Source organism: Monodelphis domestica, chromosome 5 (genome assembly GCF_027887165.1).
Source record: "Monodelphis domestica isolate mMonDom1 chromosome 5, mMonDom1.pri, whole genome shotgun sequence".
NCBI lineage: Eukaryota > Metazoa > Chordata > Mammalia > Didelphimorphia > Didelphidae > Monodelphis > Monodelphis domestica.
In genome coordinates, this window is record NC_077231.1 from 166,673,224 (window position 1) to 166,693,173 (window position 19,950).

Genomic DNA, 19,950 nt, shown 5'->3' on the forward strand with positions numbered 1-19,950 from the left:
CAAGAAGGACCCCCTTGCAAAAAAATGCTCATAAGAGTGGCAGGGCTTACTTTTTTATCCTAAGAAGAACCTCCACCAGCATGGATCTTGTGAGGGATCTGCCCAAAATGTATTCACAAATGTTTTCTTGAGAGAAAATATTCTACTCTAGCTGACAAATTCAGACATTCTCCCTTTCCCCTTTGCTTGATAGGTGTTTCATCTCATGTCACTTTGACTTTGTAATGTGAAACATTTGCTTCTTGATACAGCTAATGAGGCTGGGAAGGGATAGTTCAGTTCCTCAAGTATTTATATTTAGCAGAATAATAGGGACTCATTTCATTCTCAAGCACCTCAATTTTATTGAGAAGTATTAGAAATGGAAGTTTTTTTTTTTTTCAAGCAACTCTTGGATATTAAGCAGGTGAGTTAAACATCCATAAGATGGTTAAGTTTCTGTATTCTAGGGCCTTGTTAAGTAGATTTACCCCTATTTAGGAAATTGAAATCCTTACCACAAAATGTTCTAAAATAAAAAAGAACTACTCAAAATAAGACTCATCCAAATAATTATTAGGTGATGTCATTTAAGGTGAGTCAGCATGGCTTAATGGACAGTCTTTTAGGTGTATGACCCTGGGAAAGACACTTACCCCTTAGTACTCCAGGTAACTATATTACAAATTGCAGAGGTGGGGGGGGGTTAACCTCTTTTGGTAGACAGAGTTTTCTTATCTGGAAGTTATTTGCATTAGTGAAATCAAAGGTTCAGTCCCTAGCTCTATTCATTTTATTCATAAGCTTTCAAACTATCTAGATGTTACCCACTTACTATTATTTTTGTGGTTAATATTGAGGGCAGGGGCTGAGATTGAACTCAGCATAAGATACCATGCTTGACCACTAAATTTATTGTCTAAGAGGCAGAAAAAAAACCAAAACCAAAATAAAACAAAAAACTCTGTAGTTAGTCTTGATTTAAAATACAATCAGACACATTCTTTAAAACAAAACAAAATAATAAAACAAAACCCTAAGCAGCAATAAACATCCCAGACCCTTAGTTTAATTACATGTTGGTAGCTACACTTCTAGAAGTACCATTGAGGAAATTACTCTTTTGAGATGTCATTCCCATTTCCAATGAGTAAGGCTAATATTACTTTAGAAAAAAAGTAAGTTTCAGAGAAATTTAATCAAAGGGACTTTCTAGGTGTACTTTTTTATTCCTAAACAAACACTAGATGCTACATAAGAATATGGTGTTAGTTTTAGAAGGTAGTATGAGAGCTGTTTAGGTACTTTGGTTCCCTTAGCTTTATATTATAATTTTTAATATTCTTGTGTTTTTCTTTTTATTTTAGACACACAAAATGAATGAATGAATGAAGTTGGCTTACTAAACTATCAGATTAAGTAGGAATTAGCTGACAAATGCTTAAAATATACTTGGAAAATATATAGAGGCATAGAAATGTTAAATAGTAAGACAAATGGAAAACATCAAAAATATGGTTCTGAAATGTAATTTCCTTAAAAGTTAAACCTTTGAAAGGAAAGATAGTCTAAAATGTATTTTGGAAAGAGAATAATTTACTTTGAAGGTGAAAATAAATATTTCTCCTTGATCATATTGAATAACAATTCATTTGGAAATCTACTAGGCAGACATTTATTGGGGAATAGTTAAGATAAGCTGTTGTGGCTACATCTTACATACTAAACTTTCTAGTTTCATAACTTAAATCATACATTCCCAGATATGTTGAATGCATGACTGAACTGAAATGCTTTTGTGGTATAAAGGTTCCTTAGGAAAACTATGTTACTGTACCTAACTTTATATTATTTTTCTCCCAAGAGAGGAAAGAAGGGGGAAAATAGAAATAATTCATGTAGCAGTAAAAATAATGCTTGAATGTTATAGTATTAAACTTCCTTGAAAAAAGAATCAACAACAGGATATATAGAATTTTAGAATCATTTGCCCAAGAAAGAAAATGGATGAATCTCTTTTTAAGTGTGTAGAAAAAAGAACTGCATTCAATGCATTTTGTATCAATTCTCATTTCTTTCTTTAAAAGGGTAAGGGGAGCATTTTAGTGTACCTGACAGCCAGAGATATGAATGTAAGCTGAGTGTATACAGGACCTATAGAAAATTTTCAGGGTTGCTAAATGATCAGTGCTTTAAGTTCTGAGAATTGTCTAACCTAGGGGTTTAAAAATGTAGTTACCTTGAAAATCCAGATCACAGCAGCACCAGTGAAATAAATAAGCATTATATTATCTGAACTGTCACTCATAATAATCCAATGTATGTTGATAGTTCTGAAAATGCAATAACCAACAACTCTTTACTGGTCATTACTGAATGACTCAGTCCAAAAAGTTAGATGACATAATTCCCAAGAGTTGTGATGCAAGCACTTGCTGTTTATGGCTTTTCAAATACCACAGAACCAATTTAAATCCCTGGACTGAGCAAATGAGGAACTTCAAGTTCTAGTTCCAGTCCTATCTTTGGATTACTTTGTACTCTGCATATGTACATTCCCTTTCCCTCTCTTTTTAGTCCAACGGGACAGGAATCATAGTGCTATTGAGCTTTTCAATGATAGAAATAAAAAAAAGGAACTGCAATTTCATTGAGTAGCTGGGAAAGAAAGAACACATCAAATATTTTCTGTTAATGACTGTTGGGGTCCACAAAGTTAGTAATGTTGAAATAATGTGTTCTCTCTAAGACTGTTGAGAACTAATACTTCCATAGGACTGACTCAGTTATGCCAGGGACCAGAAACAATGTGGATTCAAGTTTTTCTTGGCAAGACATGCATGACTTGAAAACAAAGAATTAGACTGTTATTTTGGGGAAATTTATTTACTCAACCTGAAGGGAATAATAATCATATCAAAATTGCTTTAAAATCCTTTATCTTACATAAAGATTCATTCCAGAACCCAGAAGGGAATGCCTTAGTAAAATCATTGTCTGAGCAATACTAGGTCAGCCTCTTATTTCATTTCAAGGTGAGTCTAGAAATCATTGACCCTCCCTCCATTGCTTTTAACTTCACCATTGTGTCATAGAGGCAGAGCCCAGCAAGTTGTGTAGAAGCAGCAGAGCGCATAGTGGGGACTGGTGTGAAAACTGTTTTGCTCTTTGGTTTGGGGAGTTGATATGGATGCCATGCAAGCAGGTGCCTCAGTGAAAACTTAGTCAAGAGCTAACTCAAGATTAAATAATTTGGTTCATGGCTATGATGGAAAGAAAAGAAATTTGGTGGTATTCCTACCAATTGATCATTTAAATTTTACTTTCAAAATGACTGAAATCAGCAAAAAAGACTGATTTCAGTGTTTTTGTTTTTTGGTAAACAGAATGAACATTTGAACCTATCTACCGGGAAGATTCGCCTCTCCTTGTCAACCTCGGGGAGCCATCAGTCCGAACCCGTCGAGACATAAGCATTTCAGTTCTACAGGAACTAGATTGTTAGAAAAAAAGCAAGTCATCTCTCTGTGAGGGAACATAATCATTTGGGCTAATTGAAAATGATGAGACCCCTATCATTATATGGGAGAAATGATGAAGTGAAGACACACAATTTGAAGGCTGTGGAAAAGACTTGAGAATGAGAATCAGATAAAGTGAATACTTCTCTGAGCTGTATTTTCCCAGTAAAGGAAAAAAATGCTTAAGGCACCAGTGGCTACTACGTATTTTTGGATATTTTAATCAGTAATATTCTGCATAGAGAGCTAGATAGTTCACTATTAAACATAGTAAGTGCAAATCACCTCATCAGGCAACGAAGTCATGGTACATTTTTTTTTTCCTGGTTCTAGAGATTCCTGACATAACCAACTTAGCCAAATTGTAAAACTTTAACATGAATATATTTCTTATGTAAATTTCTAAGGCCCATAGACTACTGCTCTGTTTTATTTTTTCAGTGATTTGACTAAAATCTATAGGCTTTTTGCAGTCATTGAAAGATGTAAGCCAAAGTGATCTGGCAGAGAGCATTACTAAGGTACAGTTCTTGTTGAGCTAAGGAGCATGCCATATTGAAGGAATTTTAAAAAGTCCTCTGAAATGGATATGGTGTGACATGATTCAGATACTCACAGGACGACTTCAACATGATCCAAAGCCCATTGATCATGACCTGTTCCATTGTGGCGTGGCTGCCACCAACGAAGTAGCACTCCTTTCATTCGTGCCTCTCTAGGGTTACAAACAAAAGGATAAAGCAATTTAAAAATGAAAAAGACGTTTCTGGGGTTTAATTTATGGGATGGAAATAGGATTTTAAAAATATAGAATTTGGATTAGTGGTGTAATGGATAAATACTCCCAAAGGTTTAGAATCTATGAGGGCTCATGTTAACATAATATAGTGAAAAGAATAGCACTGGCTGTGATATCAGAGGACCCAGTTTCCTATACCAACTGCTCTATTTGATTATGTCCTTGGGCATATCACCTTATCTCTATGGGCTTTAACTTTTTCTCATCTGTAAAATGATAGCGTTAGTCTATATGACCTTAAAGGTTTCTTCCAGCTTTAAATCTTATGCTTTTTATATTTATCCCATGGCATCTAATACAAGGTTGCTCAATTTACATCAGATGCTTACTAATGTTGAGTAAAAGATTAGAAAAGGAAGATTGTGGTTAATATACAAATAGTAATCATAAATAACCAAATGGCAATGTAATTTTTTCCCCTCAATTCTTCTTCCTTGTTTCCTGGTATGTGCTAAAATAGCTTATAGATTTTATTTTTCCTTTATTTATCTTTCTCCTCCACAGATGACAATAAGTATTTGTAATAATGACTTTAGAAATCTGGTACTTACAGAGGAACATTGTAGGATACTCTTTGGGCTTGTATAAAGTCCTTTGGCTGATGCTGTGCAATGACTTGCCAAGTGATGCCATTATTTACACTATATTGGAGTAAAACTGCCTTGTCCACGGTATTGGGGTCACTCAGATTAGTATTGCAACTGTCTGTCTGTGAAGTGCTTCCAATTTGTAAAACAAACATTATTTTGCTGGAAAAAATTAAGGAAGATAACTTTTAAGAAAAAAATCAAGTATTAGGAGTTTGCTCAGACATTTTATATTTTTAATTGTGTCATTCCAAAATCCATATAAAAGAGGAAAATCCAGTTTTCTGACATACAAATTGATGCTATAATTTAACATTTCTCTTTATATACATAAATACATATATACAGTATTCTCACAAAGCCTAATTTTGTATTTTAAGGAAAATTTTGATTGTTAAACCTGTTTATTATACGTGGTGCTTAACACTTTACTTAGGGGATATAGATAAATGCCTCAGTGAATTGAGAGACAGAAGGTCCTAGGTTCAAATCTGGCCTCAGACACTTCCTAGTTGGGTGACCCTGGGTAAGTCACTTAACTCCCATTGCCTAGGCCTTATTGCTCTTCTGCCTTAGAACCAATATATAGTATTGATTCTAAGACAGAAGGTCAGGATTAAAAAAAATACTGAAATTATGCTAATCTTTTGGCCAAACAGGCCACTGAGGATGTTAACAGGACCATGAAATAAAATACCTGCACTCCTAAATCTCTACCTTTCAGTCAATGTGTGCCCAAAATCATAAATGTATTCTAATAGTAATTTAAGTCAAGTAAAATTGGGAAGCCAGATCACCTGTGAAGACATACTAAAGTTAAACCATATTTGGATTATATGCATTTTGATAATGTATACTAGGGATGCACCCCATTTCTGTGATTAGAAAACTGGCTTTATATACATTAAGCATGCTATTTCCAGATCTGAATGTAAGCATTGTTACCTTGCTCGGGTGAGGTCCAGTGGTTTTGTAACAGCTTGTCTTATCTGACATCCATTAAAGTACAGTGAGTCTCCATGGGCATAGGGAGACAGCTGTCCACATCCATTTCCAATTACACCACCTTGTATGGTTTCCCAATTTACTTCAGTGACTCTTTCTGACTCAAAATTATCCTTAATGTAACTGGGAAGGTCATGGCTAAAAACAGAACAGTCATCCCCTGGAAGTGGAAAAAATAATCATTGTAAGAGCAAGCAGGAATAAACAAAATTATGGTTTAGTATATTATGAGTATGACTAGAATGACAAAATAGGAAAATCTGGTTCTCCTTTATTCAGGACACTCATCTACTCATAGAGTTGTGACAATCCTTAATCTTGAAGTCAATGTTTTCTAAAATGTGCAGATGTCAAAAGCATTTTTTTAAAAGCACCTATTACTCAAGTGAATGTATATGAACTATTATGTATCTTTGGATATATATCATGCTGGCTGATGATGATTATAAATGGATGTTACAGAAGAATTAGGGCATATCTGCTTGAATAAGTCACCTCTGCATGAAAGTCCTACTTTGATTTATTTTTTTTTTACTTTGATTTAATATTAGAAAAATAGGGACTTTTTGGAGTCATTTACTTTTTAGTGTCATGGTGAATCACAAAATATCTTCAAGGAATCAATCACAGAAAAGACTTTTTATTTGATGAACTGTCTAATTCATGCCAGGCACTGTGTTAAACTCAGGAATATGAGGAGAGGTCAAAACAGAATTCCCTGCCAAGTAGTTTATGCTTCAATGGATGCTATACAACAAACATGTAAATAAATAAATAGGGATGTAAATGATATATCCCAAGTAAACATAAATTAATGTTAATTAGTCCTTATCACCCACATTTGCTTTTTAGTTTCACATCCACTTGGTACCTGAAGGAACCCTTCCCACTCTGGCTCTAAAGCAAATTGTCCTTGATTAGACTGGGCAGACCCAGTTACAAATAAAATGATATAGTTATTTTGAAGGTTAAAAATGACAGCAGAGTTTATAAAGCGAACTCTAGGATTGTGCATTTGACTGAAATTAACATTTGGCAAAGAGGCACCAGGAAAGCTCTAAGGTTATCTAATACAAAGAGAGAGAGGCTAAAAATATACGGACTGCCCAAGGAAGCTAGGAAAAGCCAGCACATGGAGGTCCTACTCTTAGATTCAGGTAGATGAGCCCATTTGTTTGCCATTGTTGAACATCTCCTTGGGTTTTTAATGACATTGAATTCTTCTGCTTCTCCTAGCTGACTGTTATCTGAAAAGTGTTCTCTGCTGCATCATCTAGACCTTTTCCCCTTCCTACACTTTTATTCTTGGTGTTTCCTTCTTTTAAAAAATATAAAATCTATTCTGCAATTTCCCTTAATAATCATTGGCAATAAATCCTAATGCATTAGATAAAGTGTGCATAATACTTTGTAAACATTAATGTATTGTATAAAAGTCAATTATTATTTCCCAAAGCAGAGGTGTCAAACATTCAGCCCACAACACTGCCAAGTATTGCTGAACCATATTATAATGTAATTGGGAAAAATGTAACCAAAGAAATATATAAAACAGATGATATTTAATTTAAAAAACCAAGTCAATATATGTCCCTTATGGATAGATAGTCTCTGTTTCTATTGAAGTTTGATATCACTACCTGACAGCATTGGTGTCAAATGCAAATAGAAACAGTTGCCAGGCAGTGTATTGACCTAGAAATCAACCATTAACATTATCTACATTGTGTTGTATTTTTATTTTATTAAATATTTCTCAAATACATTTTAATCTAGTTCCCCAGAGGAGTTTTGCAGGCCCTTGGACAATTGTCCTGGAGGACATAACTCCTTCACTCCTCCAAAATTCCTCCCCTGAGGTCTGGCTGTCCTGATTGATGGCTGCACCATATCTCTCACCAACTCTAGTCTCGGCTCCAACCATGCTTCATTTCTCTCACTGGCCATTTTCTTGCTATTGTGTGAGGGTCTTGGGTTCAAATATAGCTTCAGACACTTCCTAGCCGTGTGACCCCAGGCAAATCACTTAATTGCTAGCCCTTACTGCCCTTCTGCCTTGGAACCAATAGTACTGTCTTTTTATGCGTGTTTGTATCCCCAGCACTAAGAAGAATCCCTAGCACGTAGTAAAGACTCAAGATCTACTTTTTCATTTATTTACTCATTCTTATACTAATATTAAGAAGGGATGAATTTAGATAGTACCAGTGTAGACAATACAGTTAATAGAAAGGAAATTCAGGAGTTCTGACCTTGAAAACTTTCATCACAGATGCAGACAGCTCCAGTTGTACAATACCCATGGCCACTGCAGAGTTTGGGACAGGCTTCTCCTATGTAGACATGATCAATTCCCCAGCTTTGCTTTTCAGCTTCTTCTCCTTTCTGGATCCAGCGGAATTGGGTTGCACTATAAGGAAAAAAAAAGGACTGATATTACCCAGAATTATTATGTAGTAACAGGGTCAGTTTTCCCAGAGGAAATCTCCGATACTTCTAAATCTGTGTTTGGGTATGATAATTTCAAGGTAGCATTGTCTGGTACCATGCCATTTATACAAAATAAAATTTGCAATCCAAGTTTTTATTTTCTCCAAATGACTATTGATTGCTTAACGTAAAACATTTCTGGAAAATACAATTGCCAATTTTTTGTTTTGGTGGGATAGAGGCTAGACCTGTGGTGTCTTTGGTACAAGGAGCTCCTGGGTGAGGGAACTTCCTCTACCACTATAATCTGGCAACTGGACTATCTCAGAAATAGTCTTGTAGAGCTTTTTTGATCCTTGAGAGGATAAGTGATATATATATATACCCAGAGTTACACAGCCAGTAGGTGTCAGTCAGGACTTGAACAGGTCCTAAGCCACCTATCGACTAATTCAGATTGCTGTTTGAAAATTAAAACTTCTTTTTAATTTTTATAGAGCTCCCCAGATCTTCAAATAAGCTTTGCAGAGATAGTCTGACAGTTTTATGAGGAGCAGATAGAGCCTACCTGGAAGAAACATGATCAGGCAACTGGATGGTTATCCTTTTCCAACTAGAGCTATTGACAGAATTATAGATAGTGGCTTCATGGAACTGAAAGGGAGAACAGCCAATGCTGTTTGAAGAAGAAGGAAGGCATTGTGTCTGGACAAGTTGCCACGAATCAGATCTACCAAAAAAACAGAGAAAATACATTAGAATAACCTTAAAAAGAAGAAAGGCAGCAAGCCTGGCTAAATATCACAGTGGTGAATTTGGGGTTAAATTAAGATGATTTAAAATAGTTGGATACATTTTATTGCACATGATGAATAAGCAAATTATGATTATTTTAATGGATATAGGTTTATAATTTTGATGATCTAGTTAGTTACATGTATACTTTAAATATAAACCTAAAGAGAGTACTGTAAACCTCAAAATTTCTTAGACTTATAAATGTTGGAAATTTCACCATTGGGAAATTTCATACTTGAAAAAATTCCTATTGATAGTGGGTCTTGGCTATTGGAATGTGAACCCCATTGGCATGAGAGTTTCCCCCTCCTCCCTTCTTAAGATTACTTTAGGACAGAAACCTTTTGCTGAACAATGGAAAGGACTTTGACCTATGCTTAAGCATAGAACAGGAATTTCTTTGAGTCATGATTGATTTTAGAATTGATACAATGGAGATACTTGGAATCAATCTCCACCCTACTCAGCCCTAACAGGATTTAGGAAGGGCTGTAGCAAAGGATCAAAGATTTAATTATTTGAAAATATGACCTTCAACAGACATGTGCAAAGCCACAGACCTCTGGGCGGTCCTGGGTTAAGCTAGAGCCTCCATTGGCACAGGGAAATTGATGGACAGTGATTGGTAGATGTGAGAACTGAGGGGAGGCAACTTGGATGGTGTCCTTAAAGAGAGAGGGGTCTGAAGACTGAGGGGGGTTTTTAGGAGTTGGTCGGAGTGGTTGCAGTGTGCTCTGAGAAGCTTGCTCTGAAGGAGGCTGGAGGTGGGGGCCTTTGAGACTGTTTCTCCATTTTGGTCACGTGAGTAATAGGGACTGATCTCTTTTCTTGGCCCCAGCTATCTAAGGGCTTGGGCCTTTTGGCCCAGACTAAACAGAAGGGGTATTTAAGCCCTATTCCCTTCTCTCCCCTTTCTCTCTACCTCTATCTCTCTATCTCTAATTCCTTTCTTCCTCCTGTTTGTAATTAATAACTCCATAAAAGGTTGATGGCTGACTTGAGTTTTCATTTAGGAATTACATAGCTGAATTCCTTGGCGACCTTAAATTAATATATATCAGTCTTTTAAAAGTTATTTCCTTGTCACAGTACAAGTATCCCTTTGACATCAGGGGTTAGAGGGTACAGCACCCTCATGATCTGGAAATTCTATGGAAAAATTTTTTGGCTTGCTTCTTTGTAACAGAGAAGAAATACACATTTTTTATTTTATAGGATTGTTATTGTACAAGAAATTGTGTATATTGTATAAGAAATTGTGTATATTTATTGTATTGACTGATAAAAATGTTGATATTATTGTATGTACATGTATTTTACATGTATGTACATGTATTTTACAATATTTTCTAAACTTTTTCTATTTCATCTGCTGGCTTTTGCATGTTGTTGGCAGCTTGCATAAAACTCCATCCAAATTTCCATTTTGTCTCTTATGCCAGAAACTTCATTGGGGGAAATCACAATGTAGAAGGCATCTGTGTGTTATAACTTATTTTAACAGTCATTACGATACTATTACTCACAATGGTTTTCACCTGACCTTTCCAGTTTAAATACATTTAAGGCATAACCAAAATTCTCCTTTAAAAAGCAATTCACACAGCAAAACCCCTTTCCTGTGCTGTTTTGGGCAAGGAGACAAGGAGACCGTTTAAGGTGATAATAGAGATTTTTGCTGAATGTTGATTGTTGTGTTTTTTTAATAATGCAGGAATATTCAAATCTATATAAGAAACTATGTAAAATAAGACTTTATAGTAACCATAAACAAAAATTATCCTATTAGCTTTAAAGTAAAATTTTATTAGCTCCCTCTTAGAATCAGACTCCAAGTAGTTTTATCTTTATGAAGATAAGATACTTAGGTAGAAAATACATAGACTCCTCTACTTCCCACTGATCTTTCAACTCCTTTGAAATCTGACTTCTGACCTCATCACTGAGATGGAAACTCAGAAGTTATCAGGGATCTCTAAATTGCCAAATTTGTGGCTGCAGTTCTCATCTTTCACACCATTCTGCAATATACACTGACCATCTTCCTCTTCTGATACTTTTCCCCCTCCCATCTTTCTGTCCATTTTTTTTCCCCCAAGGCTCCTTGTTTAAGTTTCAGCCCATATGTGTGAGAATAGCTTATCCTGTCCTCTTTTTTCAGGATTCATTTGATCATCTTTCTATGAAGATGAATCCTAGATCTTCGTATCTAGCTAATAACTTTCTCTTGAGCTTTATTTTACATCACCAACTGCATATTAAAGATTTTTAACTTGATGTCCCTTGGACATCATAAACTCAATAAATTGAAAACAACCCATTGTTCCCTTTACCCTCATCCCTTACCTTTTTCTAACTTCTTTCTTCCTGTGGAGGGCACCACCCCCCCTTCTAGTTAACCAGACTACCAACTTGGAATAACTTTATTAGTCACCATTCTAGTTCAAGCCCTCACTATCTTTCTCTTTTTGACTATTGCAATAATAACCTTTTAGTTGATTGTCTTGCATTTCCCATTCAGCTCCATATAGTTGCCAAATTCACTTCTCCCCAGCTCAAGAAACTTCATTGGTTCCCAAGTTGCTATAGGATAAACAGACTCCTAAAGCTCTTCACACCCCTGGTTCCAGCCTCCCTTTCCTTGCTTACTTGTACATTCCTCTGATTCATGAATTTTCTATTCCAGTCAAGTTCTACTTGCTAACCCTAATATGATTCTCCATTTCTGATTTCTGTGCCTTTGTCCAAGCTGTCTGGAATCCTCTCTTTTTGTTCCTTTACCAGATAAAATCCCTAGATTTGTTCAATGCTAACTTTAAATGCTAACCTGATCCCTCCCTCTGCTTGCTCGTGGCACCTCATGCTGGAAATTACTTTGCATTTACTATGTTTTTATATATATGTCCATGTTTATGCTTTAGCCGACTGTAAACTCCTTCAAGGTAGGAATTATTTTGTTTTTGTCTTGGTATTTCTAGTATCTACAGCATTCTTGGCAAACTTTAACACATACAATACACATTTACTAAATGAATTTCTAAAGAAAGCTTGTAATAAATTCTTCTAAACTTAGGTGAAATTTTTACTGTTTATACTAATTTTAAAATGAATAATGAAATAGCTTACTAACCTGGTATCCTTAGTGTATTCTAACATTACAGAGTGGAGGTCACCACAAGAACTGGCTTCACATCCCACTACAATCTGAAACAAATACAAATGGGCATTTAGTATCATGAATTATATATACTACAATATGCCCCAACTCATCACCAGAGTTAGTCAATTTGAGGATTTAGAAAACACACTTGGAAAACAAAATTCATCATTTATTAAATTATTATTATAATATTATAATATAATAGATTATTATATAATCTCATTAAATTAGTGTAACTTTAGAATAGAAAGATCAGAAGTTTAAAAAAATACTAATTCCAGTTACTTAATGCAACACTTAAAAAAAAGAATTTGGGGAAAGAAAAGGGTAGGATGTGGCCTAAAATAATGCTGTTGAATAGAAAAAAAGGGATAAGAAAGATTTGAGTTATAAAAATGCAGTGTCATAGCTATTAAGGGAGGAGAGGATATTAAATTCTGGTAGTCAGTGCTATGGGGAGAATCATTGAGTATAAGGACAAGCTATTGGATTTATTGTTAAGGAGAGAGTTGTATTAGAAGTGGGAGATGAATCAAATGATGTGCTGAGGACTGAGTGAGTCATGAAGAAGTGGAGGCAGAATGTGGACTATTTCTAGAAGTTTGGTAGTAAAGGGGAGAAGGGATCAAATGATAGCTTGAAGTAGTAACAGAGTTGAAGAAAGGTTTTTTTCTTCTCATTATGGATGGAGGAAATGAGCATGTTTTATACAGTAGGGGGAGGAAGCTAGGAGAGGAGAAAAGATTACAAAGGGACATATGAAGCAAAGTAACAGGGGAGATAAAGAAGAATAAAATCCAAGGTGCAGATTGAGGGGTTAGGGAAGATTACCTCGGTCTGATACCAACCATGTGCCCATTTACTGATCCATCCAACCCTCCATCTGAATTAAACATTTATGTGTAAACTTACTAGGACTTTAAAAACACTTGTGAGTTGTGAGTCCCTATAGGTCTTTTGGACACAAGCATATTTGAAAGCTAGAGATATAGAAAATAATAGCAGTAAGAACAACAGTAATAGCATTTATATACTGTTTTAGTGTTTAGAAAGCACTTTCCAGTTATTATGTTATTTGATCTCCACAATAGCCCTGGTAGGAAGGTTCTTTTATTATTATTATTTTATGGGCAAAGAAATTGAAGCAGTCAATTAAAGTGACTTGCACAAGGTCCCACAATTGGTGTCTAAAGCTATATTTGAAGTCGAATCTTCCTGATAGAAAAAGAAAAGATGAGAGCATATGAGACACTGAGGCACAGGAAAGGACATGAAGAGAAAGAAAAGGAGAGAGATTAAAACAGAGAGGAGAAAAGAGGCCAAGAAAATCAGAAAGATAAAAAAGTCCAATGCAAAAACCAAAAATAGAGTTGAATATAGAGGGAAACAAAAGTTCCTACTAAGAGTTTATATTTTCAAGTATAGAAAAAAGTATTCCAGGTTAAAATATAATATATAACGAGTAGGCACAGTTTACATTTCTTAATGGTAAGAGCTTTCTTGACACTTTTTCATATTGATCCCAGAGATACTGTGCTCTCTAAACTACTTTTTAGAGAAGGGAATAGACCTGTGATTTTATAGAAATAGTCAACTCTGATGACAAAATTCTTTCAATAAAATCATGAACTGATTTGAAATTTATTGTCTTAATGAGCAGTGAAAGGTACTTGCTCAGGATCCTGAAGCCAGTATTAGAAGAAGAGGTGGCATTTATACCCAGATTTCCCTGACTCCAAGGCTTGGTTGCTCTGTTCACTCTACCATGCTGCTTCTTTGTAGAACACATCTCTTTAAATAAATAATCAGTGAATGAGTGGATGAATATATTCCTCTAGTTTGAGTAGGATATAAGCCTTAAAAGTGATGTAATAACATAACCATTTTGAGGAACAACTTTCACTTACTTTAAACTGTATCATGTAGCCTGGTTGTATAATGAGCTCTCGGGAGGAAAGGATATTGTGAGTCTTGTCCTTTTTCTTATTTGGCCAGTAGAGGTGAAATGAGGGATTTCCACAGAATCCTGCAGTCCTAACTGCATTAGGATAAAAACTCCAGTTTTCTTCATGAGAAATACCTTCTGTTGTGAAAAATTGGAAATGACAGTTATCTCAGAGTTGAAACAGAACTGATTATCTCTCCCTTGCTGCCACCTACCCTTTCTCCAAGTTCCCTAAAAGTTTCCCAGATTGGAAACTTTGGTTTAGTTACCATGACTCTTTCTTCACCACCCCCAATATATAATAAACTGCCATGTCTTACTGATTCTACCTCTCCAGCACTTGCAAACATTTCCTTCTCTCTACTTACATGACCTTATTCAGGACCTCATTGTCTCTATCCTAGATTCTATCCTAATAGCATTTTTTTTTACTCTTTTCTCTCCAATTCATCCTCCACAAGCTGCTATAATACTCCTTCTGTGCCCCATCTCACTATTTCTTTCTGACTTATTTCATATTCCTCTCTTTCATGAATTCTGTGCTCTATTTCCCAGACTATACATTTCATTTTAATTTCTTTGCATGTAAGCAGGTCATATCACATGTATGGAGTATATTCTGTTCTTATTTCCTTGCTTCCTTCAGCGATTTGCAAAAGTGCTATTTCCTCCATAAAGCCTTCTCTTATCCCCCTAGTTCTGAGTGTTTTCTCTTTTCTTAAAATTAATTGTATTGTATATATTTTTTAAAAATAAGTGTATCTCTCTTCGTATAATGTAAGTTCTTTGAGGCTTGACTTGATGTGTTTTTGTCTTGGTGTCCCTGGAACTTAGCTTAAGAAAAATTTATAAAATGTCAACATTTCCCCATGGTTACAAAATTATGCTTAATAATCTTTTATAAAGTAACAGCTATAAACAGTATATAGTGAGCTAAATATATTATAGCATTGTAAAAATGACCAAGTTAAATTATTTCAGTGTATTTGTTACAGTTGGCCTTTTTTCTTGGTTGAAAGCCTTTCATGGCTGTTATAACACTCCCTACAATTCCAGGTGCCCATCAATTTATGAATTTCTGCCTATAGATGTAAGGTTAAATGATGAACCAAGCCCCCATATGGGGTGAGATACATTCATTTCCCATTCTGTGCTGAAACTGACAGGGCAATCTCCATTTTATTCAATTACTTTCCTCAGTACGTAAAATGCTTATTAAAAAGATTGTACTGTAATCCTTTTTGCTTATTTGTTAAGGTAATAGTTTTCTCTGAACTACACTGTAACTACATACTTTTTCTCATCTTTCCTGTTAAAAGTCCAATAAGTTTTTTCTTCCTTTGTAATTTTTTTTAGAAGCATTAAGGTCTTAGGATAATTATTGGAATTTGCAATGTGCTAGCTGCCTATATTTAGATTACAGTTGCTTACTGAATGTATGCCATCTCATACTTGGTAAGTATGAGAAATTGTGTCATAGAGGCTTCTCATCCAGATAATGGGTCCTTTGTGTCTAAGGCTGCTGAAAGCATTAAGTTTATGCTATGACCATGCTGTCCAAAAGACCAATTGTGAATCAGAAAGACTGTTCATAAGTTCCTTCACTTATATCCTGGCCATTCAGTGTTTCCTAAATTTGCTTCAAGGTCACATCAAAAACAAACATTTTACTGAGGGGGAACAAAGCCTTTTTATCTTTGATTTCATTGATACAATTTCCCCAAAGTTTTATTATTTCTCTTCTTTCACAGATTTGAGTGTGGAAACAGGAAGAGTCATCATGGACCTGTTAAAGACTTTGGAGGTAGTTATAGTACAACGATCTTCATCATCCTCAGACTGAGCTGGTAGTTTTACACCATTCAGTAAACCCTATTTAGATGAGAAGTTATATCTTTTTTTCTCTGCTTTCATTTCTTAGTGGCATGATGTGTAAAACTAAGCATAAACCCATTGAGTTAGAAAGCTAAATAATGAGGAATGCTAACAAGAAACTGATAGCCAATTTAGTTTCTGAAATGAGTCCCTAGAACCCAGGGATAATGTTAAAGTGTGTTTAGAGTTAGAAAGGTGTTGAGAAGAATATCAATAATTCACAAGCTTAAAGTTTGATAAATCACAGGGCAGAAGGTAAAAGGTGAAGAAAACACCTGGTGTCTTCTTTCTTACCATCATCAAAAGTATCCACCAGTTGACTGGGATTGATTTCTGCTCCTCCAATCAATATATTATCTAATGCCCACTGAGCACGCTCCACTCCTGAAACCACCATCCCATTACTGATGACAAAAGGCTGCCACCATCGAAGGCGGGTTGTATTGGTTAGGGCATGTTCTGGAAGAAGTATGTAGTCATGTCTAACAGAAATGTACTTCTGGTAGTCCATTTCATGGAGCAAGGTCCAGGTAATTCCTGTAACAAAGCCAAGCAAATAGATGAAGTGCTTGTTTTCTCACTTGCAAAAATAAGCACATTTCTTATGGTACAAATAATTAAAGCTTCTTATATGAAGTTCTCAGGCAGAATGCAAAAGAAGTTATACGAAATGTTTCCATTAGCTCATTGTCTTCTATCTATCTTTCCAAGCCCATGAAAGTGCAAGAGTAATTAAAAGAAAAACTGTTCTATTTCAAGTGTATCTGAAGAGAAAGAAAATATTCCAAAGGCCATTTTATTATATTATTCTTTTTTATATATTAGTTTAGAGTTCTAGTTATATCTGCTCAGAAATAATACAACATTAACATAATATTTTATGTAAAGATAACCTCCAGATTATTTTAAAATAAATTAATATTTCATTAACAACATGCAGCCTTACTAGGATTTGTGATTATTCAGCTAGAGACCAAGCTAAAGTTTATCTCTGCATAATAAATTAAATAATCATTAACTGAAGAAATGAATAGTATAATTATTGGAGAAGGAATGTTTAAGCCACTTAAAATATCTTTTCAGATTTCCTCAAATATTTTGTAAGCACTGAAATATTCAATTATTAAGCAAATTTTTTATCTGCTATGTGCAAATCAGTTTGCTACTCGTGACAAAAAATTAAAGAGTATACACTTTTACTTGTAATTAGGAAGAACGTAAAAGTGGTGAGAGGTTCTAACAAGGTCTGAAGTTTAAATAAGTTATATACTATTATCTGTATGGTAAATTAGGGAGTCCTTTATAATAGAGCTGACTGACATATAAGGTTAGAACTGAAGATTGGGTAATGAAATGGGAATTTTGGATAAATGGAACAATGTGAACTAAGAGTTGGGAAAGTTTCCTATCCTAAGTATGTAGTCTAGTATGTACAAAGTGACATAAAGATGGAAAGGTACACTGGGTCTAAATTGTGGACAAGGCATCTGGACTTTGTTAGAGAATAAAGGAGTCACTGAAAACTTTTGAACAGTGTTGGGGATGGCATGACATGAGTTAGATAGTGAGATTAATCTGTCAGTCATCTACAAAATTAGAGGTGGAAAGACTGAAGATTTTTTTTTTTACCATTGTTTATGTCAAAGGCAATGAGGGTCTGCATTTGAGTTATTGGTAGCAATTTGGCAATGGCTAGAAGGCAATGGATGTGATGGAGGTTCTGAGGAAAAAACTAATAAAACTTAGTAACTTGTTGAATTCATGGAGAGAGATGAATCTCTTATTAAAGCAACCAGGCTTTTCTTGAGCCTGGATGAGAGTATAATAGCAAATTAATAGAAATGAATAAGCAGATCAGAAGGAAGAGAAGGTTTGGAGGGCAGTGGAAGGTTTGGTTCATGTTGAATTTAAAGTACTAAAAGAATAGTCATGCATAGATATCTAGAAGTTAGCTGGAAATGAAAATTTTATAATTGGGAGGGAAGGCAGAGCCCTGGGTAAGGATTGGAATCATTAACACAGAAGTGATACTTTGAATGAGAGAGAATATAGAGAGATAAGAGAAAGGCAAGATCAGGACCTTGGTAGATAGAGACAGAAGTTAGAGGAATAAAAGAAACCCAAGAAAGATGGGACAGAAGATGATGAGAATGAGAGTAGTTCAGTGTTAAATAAGCCAAGGGAAGAGGGAGTTTCAATCCAAAGCATCAAATATAACAGAAAGGGTCAGGAAATAGAAAAACTAAAAAAAAAAAAGGAATTGAGTCTGGTGGCTGGAAAGTTATTGTTTATTTTTTGGAGAGCAGTTTTAATATAGAGATCAAGAAGTCAAATTTCAAGAATCTAGGTGGGTGAGTGAGTGACAACACTTAGAGTAGACTACACTCATAAGTTTGGTAATGAATGAAAAGGAGGCAGTCACTGGAGGTGTGGATTTGAAGGAAACTGTTTTGTTTGTACATAGAGGAAGGCTGGGCATGTTAGCAGGTGGAAATGAACTGTTGGCATCAATGAAGTGTCTTGAAAAGAGTGATGGATTTAAAATTAAGAGCTCTAGATCTAAATGCAAGTTCTGATATGTGCAACCTGTGTGACCTTGTCTGAGTTACTTATCTCTTTTGGTGTGTGTGTGTGTGTGTGTGTACACCCAATGATAGGGCTGGACTACCATTATTATTATGAAACTGAAGACTCAAGAGCCAGGGAAAGATGGATTGAGCAACGCCCTCAAGGAGGGGCCAAGAGTGCAAATGGAGGTGTTAGCTATGCAAAGGAAGAATATCATATTTCTCTAAGGAAGAGCCAAAAAAGGTGAGGGATGTTGAATAAATAATTATAGTGGGGGGCTGGCCCGCAGCCCTCCCATGAAAGGAAAGATAGAAGGTTGACCTTGGGGAAGGACTGAAGCCAAGGAGATGGATAAGAAGCAGGCAGACACACACGTAATATTTAAAAAATGAGCTCCACAGAACAAGCCCAGCTACATAACCTCACGAGGACCTAAGATCCTTAAGTAGCTCTGAATTAACAACATGTAGTTACTGGAGTATAGAGATTAGCTGACAGGAAAACCTGGTCCTTTAGAGTAAATACTCTAAACCCAGACCACTCCGGCTTGAGGTTAGGATGACAATAAGAAAAGGTCTTTAGAGAAAGAAAGAGAGATAGGGAGAGGAAGATAAAGATAAGCTTGGCCAGAGGCTAAGCTCCAGGAAAGACAGAGGCAGGTGAGAGGTGATGGGTAAGAGACCTGGGTCTCTGTGGAGCTCCTATTTATTATTATTGAGATGCAAATGTACACAATACATATGGATGAGTACATAGTGGATTGCCATTGGGTAATTGTAAATTACGACAAGGTATAGGTGTGGTTTGCCTCAGTCAGGTGAGCACAAAGAAACCTGATTTCCCTCCTAATCCTGGGGGACGCTGGGAACAAGGGTCAAAGGCTTTACTTGCCATGCGCAGGACTGAGCATGCTCTCTCCTAAGACAATCTTTACATTTTAACTATTTTCCTTGTCCATAGATAGGCGTGGACTGCTACAATAATTTTCTAAATAGTCATTCTTACACATTAATTAACATGTAGACCGCTATTAGGTAGTATTAAATTGAGCTATTTTATATATTTGAAAGTTACAATGCTACGTTTCAATAAAAATATTCAATAACTCAGACCTTTAGCAAACTCGGGCTTCCCCTCCCATGATTAGCCTAAATTAGCATCATTTTCTTATGTATCTTTATGTCTTTTGTTATATGTGTTTTTTTACCCATTGCATAATGGTTTAGCTTTTTCATGATTTAAAAATTCTGACTTGGAAGATGATATTAAAATTGTTATTTTTC

At 35.4% G+C, this 19,950-nt stretch overlaps 1 protein-coding gene and 1 long non-coding RNA gene across 2 annotated transcripts in view; one reads left to right on the forward strand and one right to left on the reverse strand.

The window, feature by feature from the left end:
- LOC107648961 (uncharacterized) overlaps positions 1-19,950 on the forward strand; it is a 61,277-nt gene that overhangs the window by 36,272 nt on the left and 5,055 nt on the right. The window contains exon 2 of the long non-coding RNA XR_001624924.2: positions 15,976-16,028. This is a non-coding gene — a long non-coding RNA (uncharacterized LOC107648961). The remainder of the gene's footprint in view (positions 1-15,975; positions 16,029-19,950) is intronic.
- The window catches only part of RELN (reelin), a 539,202-nt gene that overhangs the window by 9,133 nt on the left and 510,119 nt on the right, over positions 1-19,950 (reverse strand). Inside the window, exons 56-63 of the mRNA XM_003342005.3 lie at positions 16,394-16,636; positions 14,187-14,362; positions 12,250-12,323; positions 8,890-9,051; positions 8,144-8,301; positions 5,832-6,051; positions 4,851-5,048; positions 4,117-4,215 (exon numbers count right to left, since the gene is read on the reverse strand). Of these exons, the coding sequence (XP_003342053.2) occupies positions 4,117-4,215; positions 4,851-5,048; positions 5,832-6,051; positions 8,144-8,301; positions 8,890-9,051; positions 12,250-12,323; positions 14,187-14,362; positions 16,394-16,636 (1,330 nt within the window). The remainder of the gene's footprint in view (positions 1-4,116; positions 4,216-4,850; positions 5,049-5,831; positions 6,052-8,143; positions 8,302-8,889; positions 9,052-12,249; positions 12,324-14,186; positions 14,363-16,393; positions 16,637-19,950) is intronic.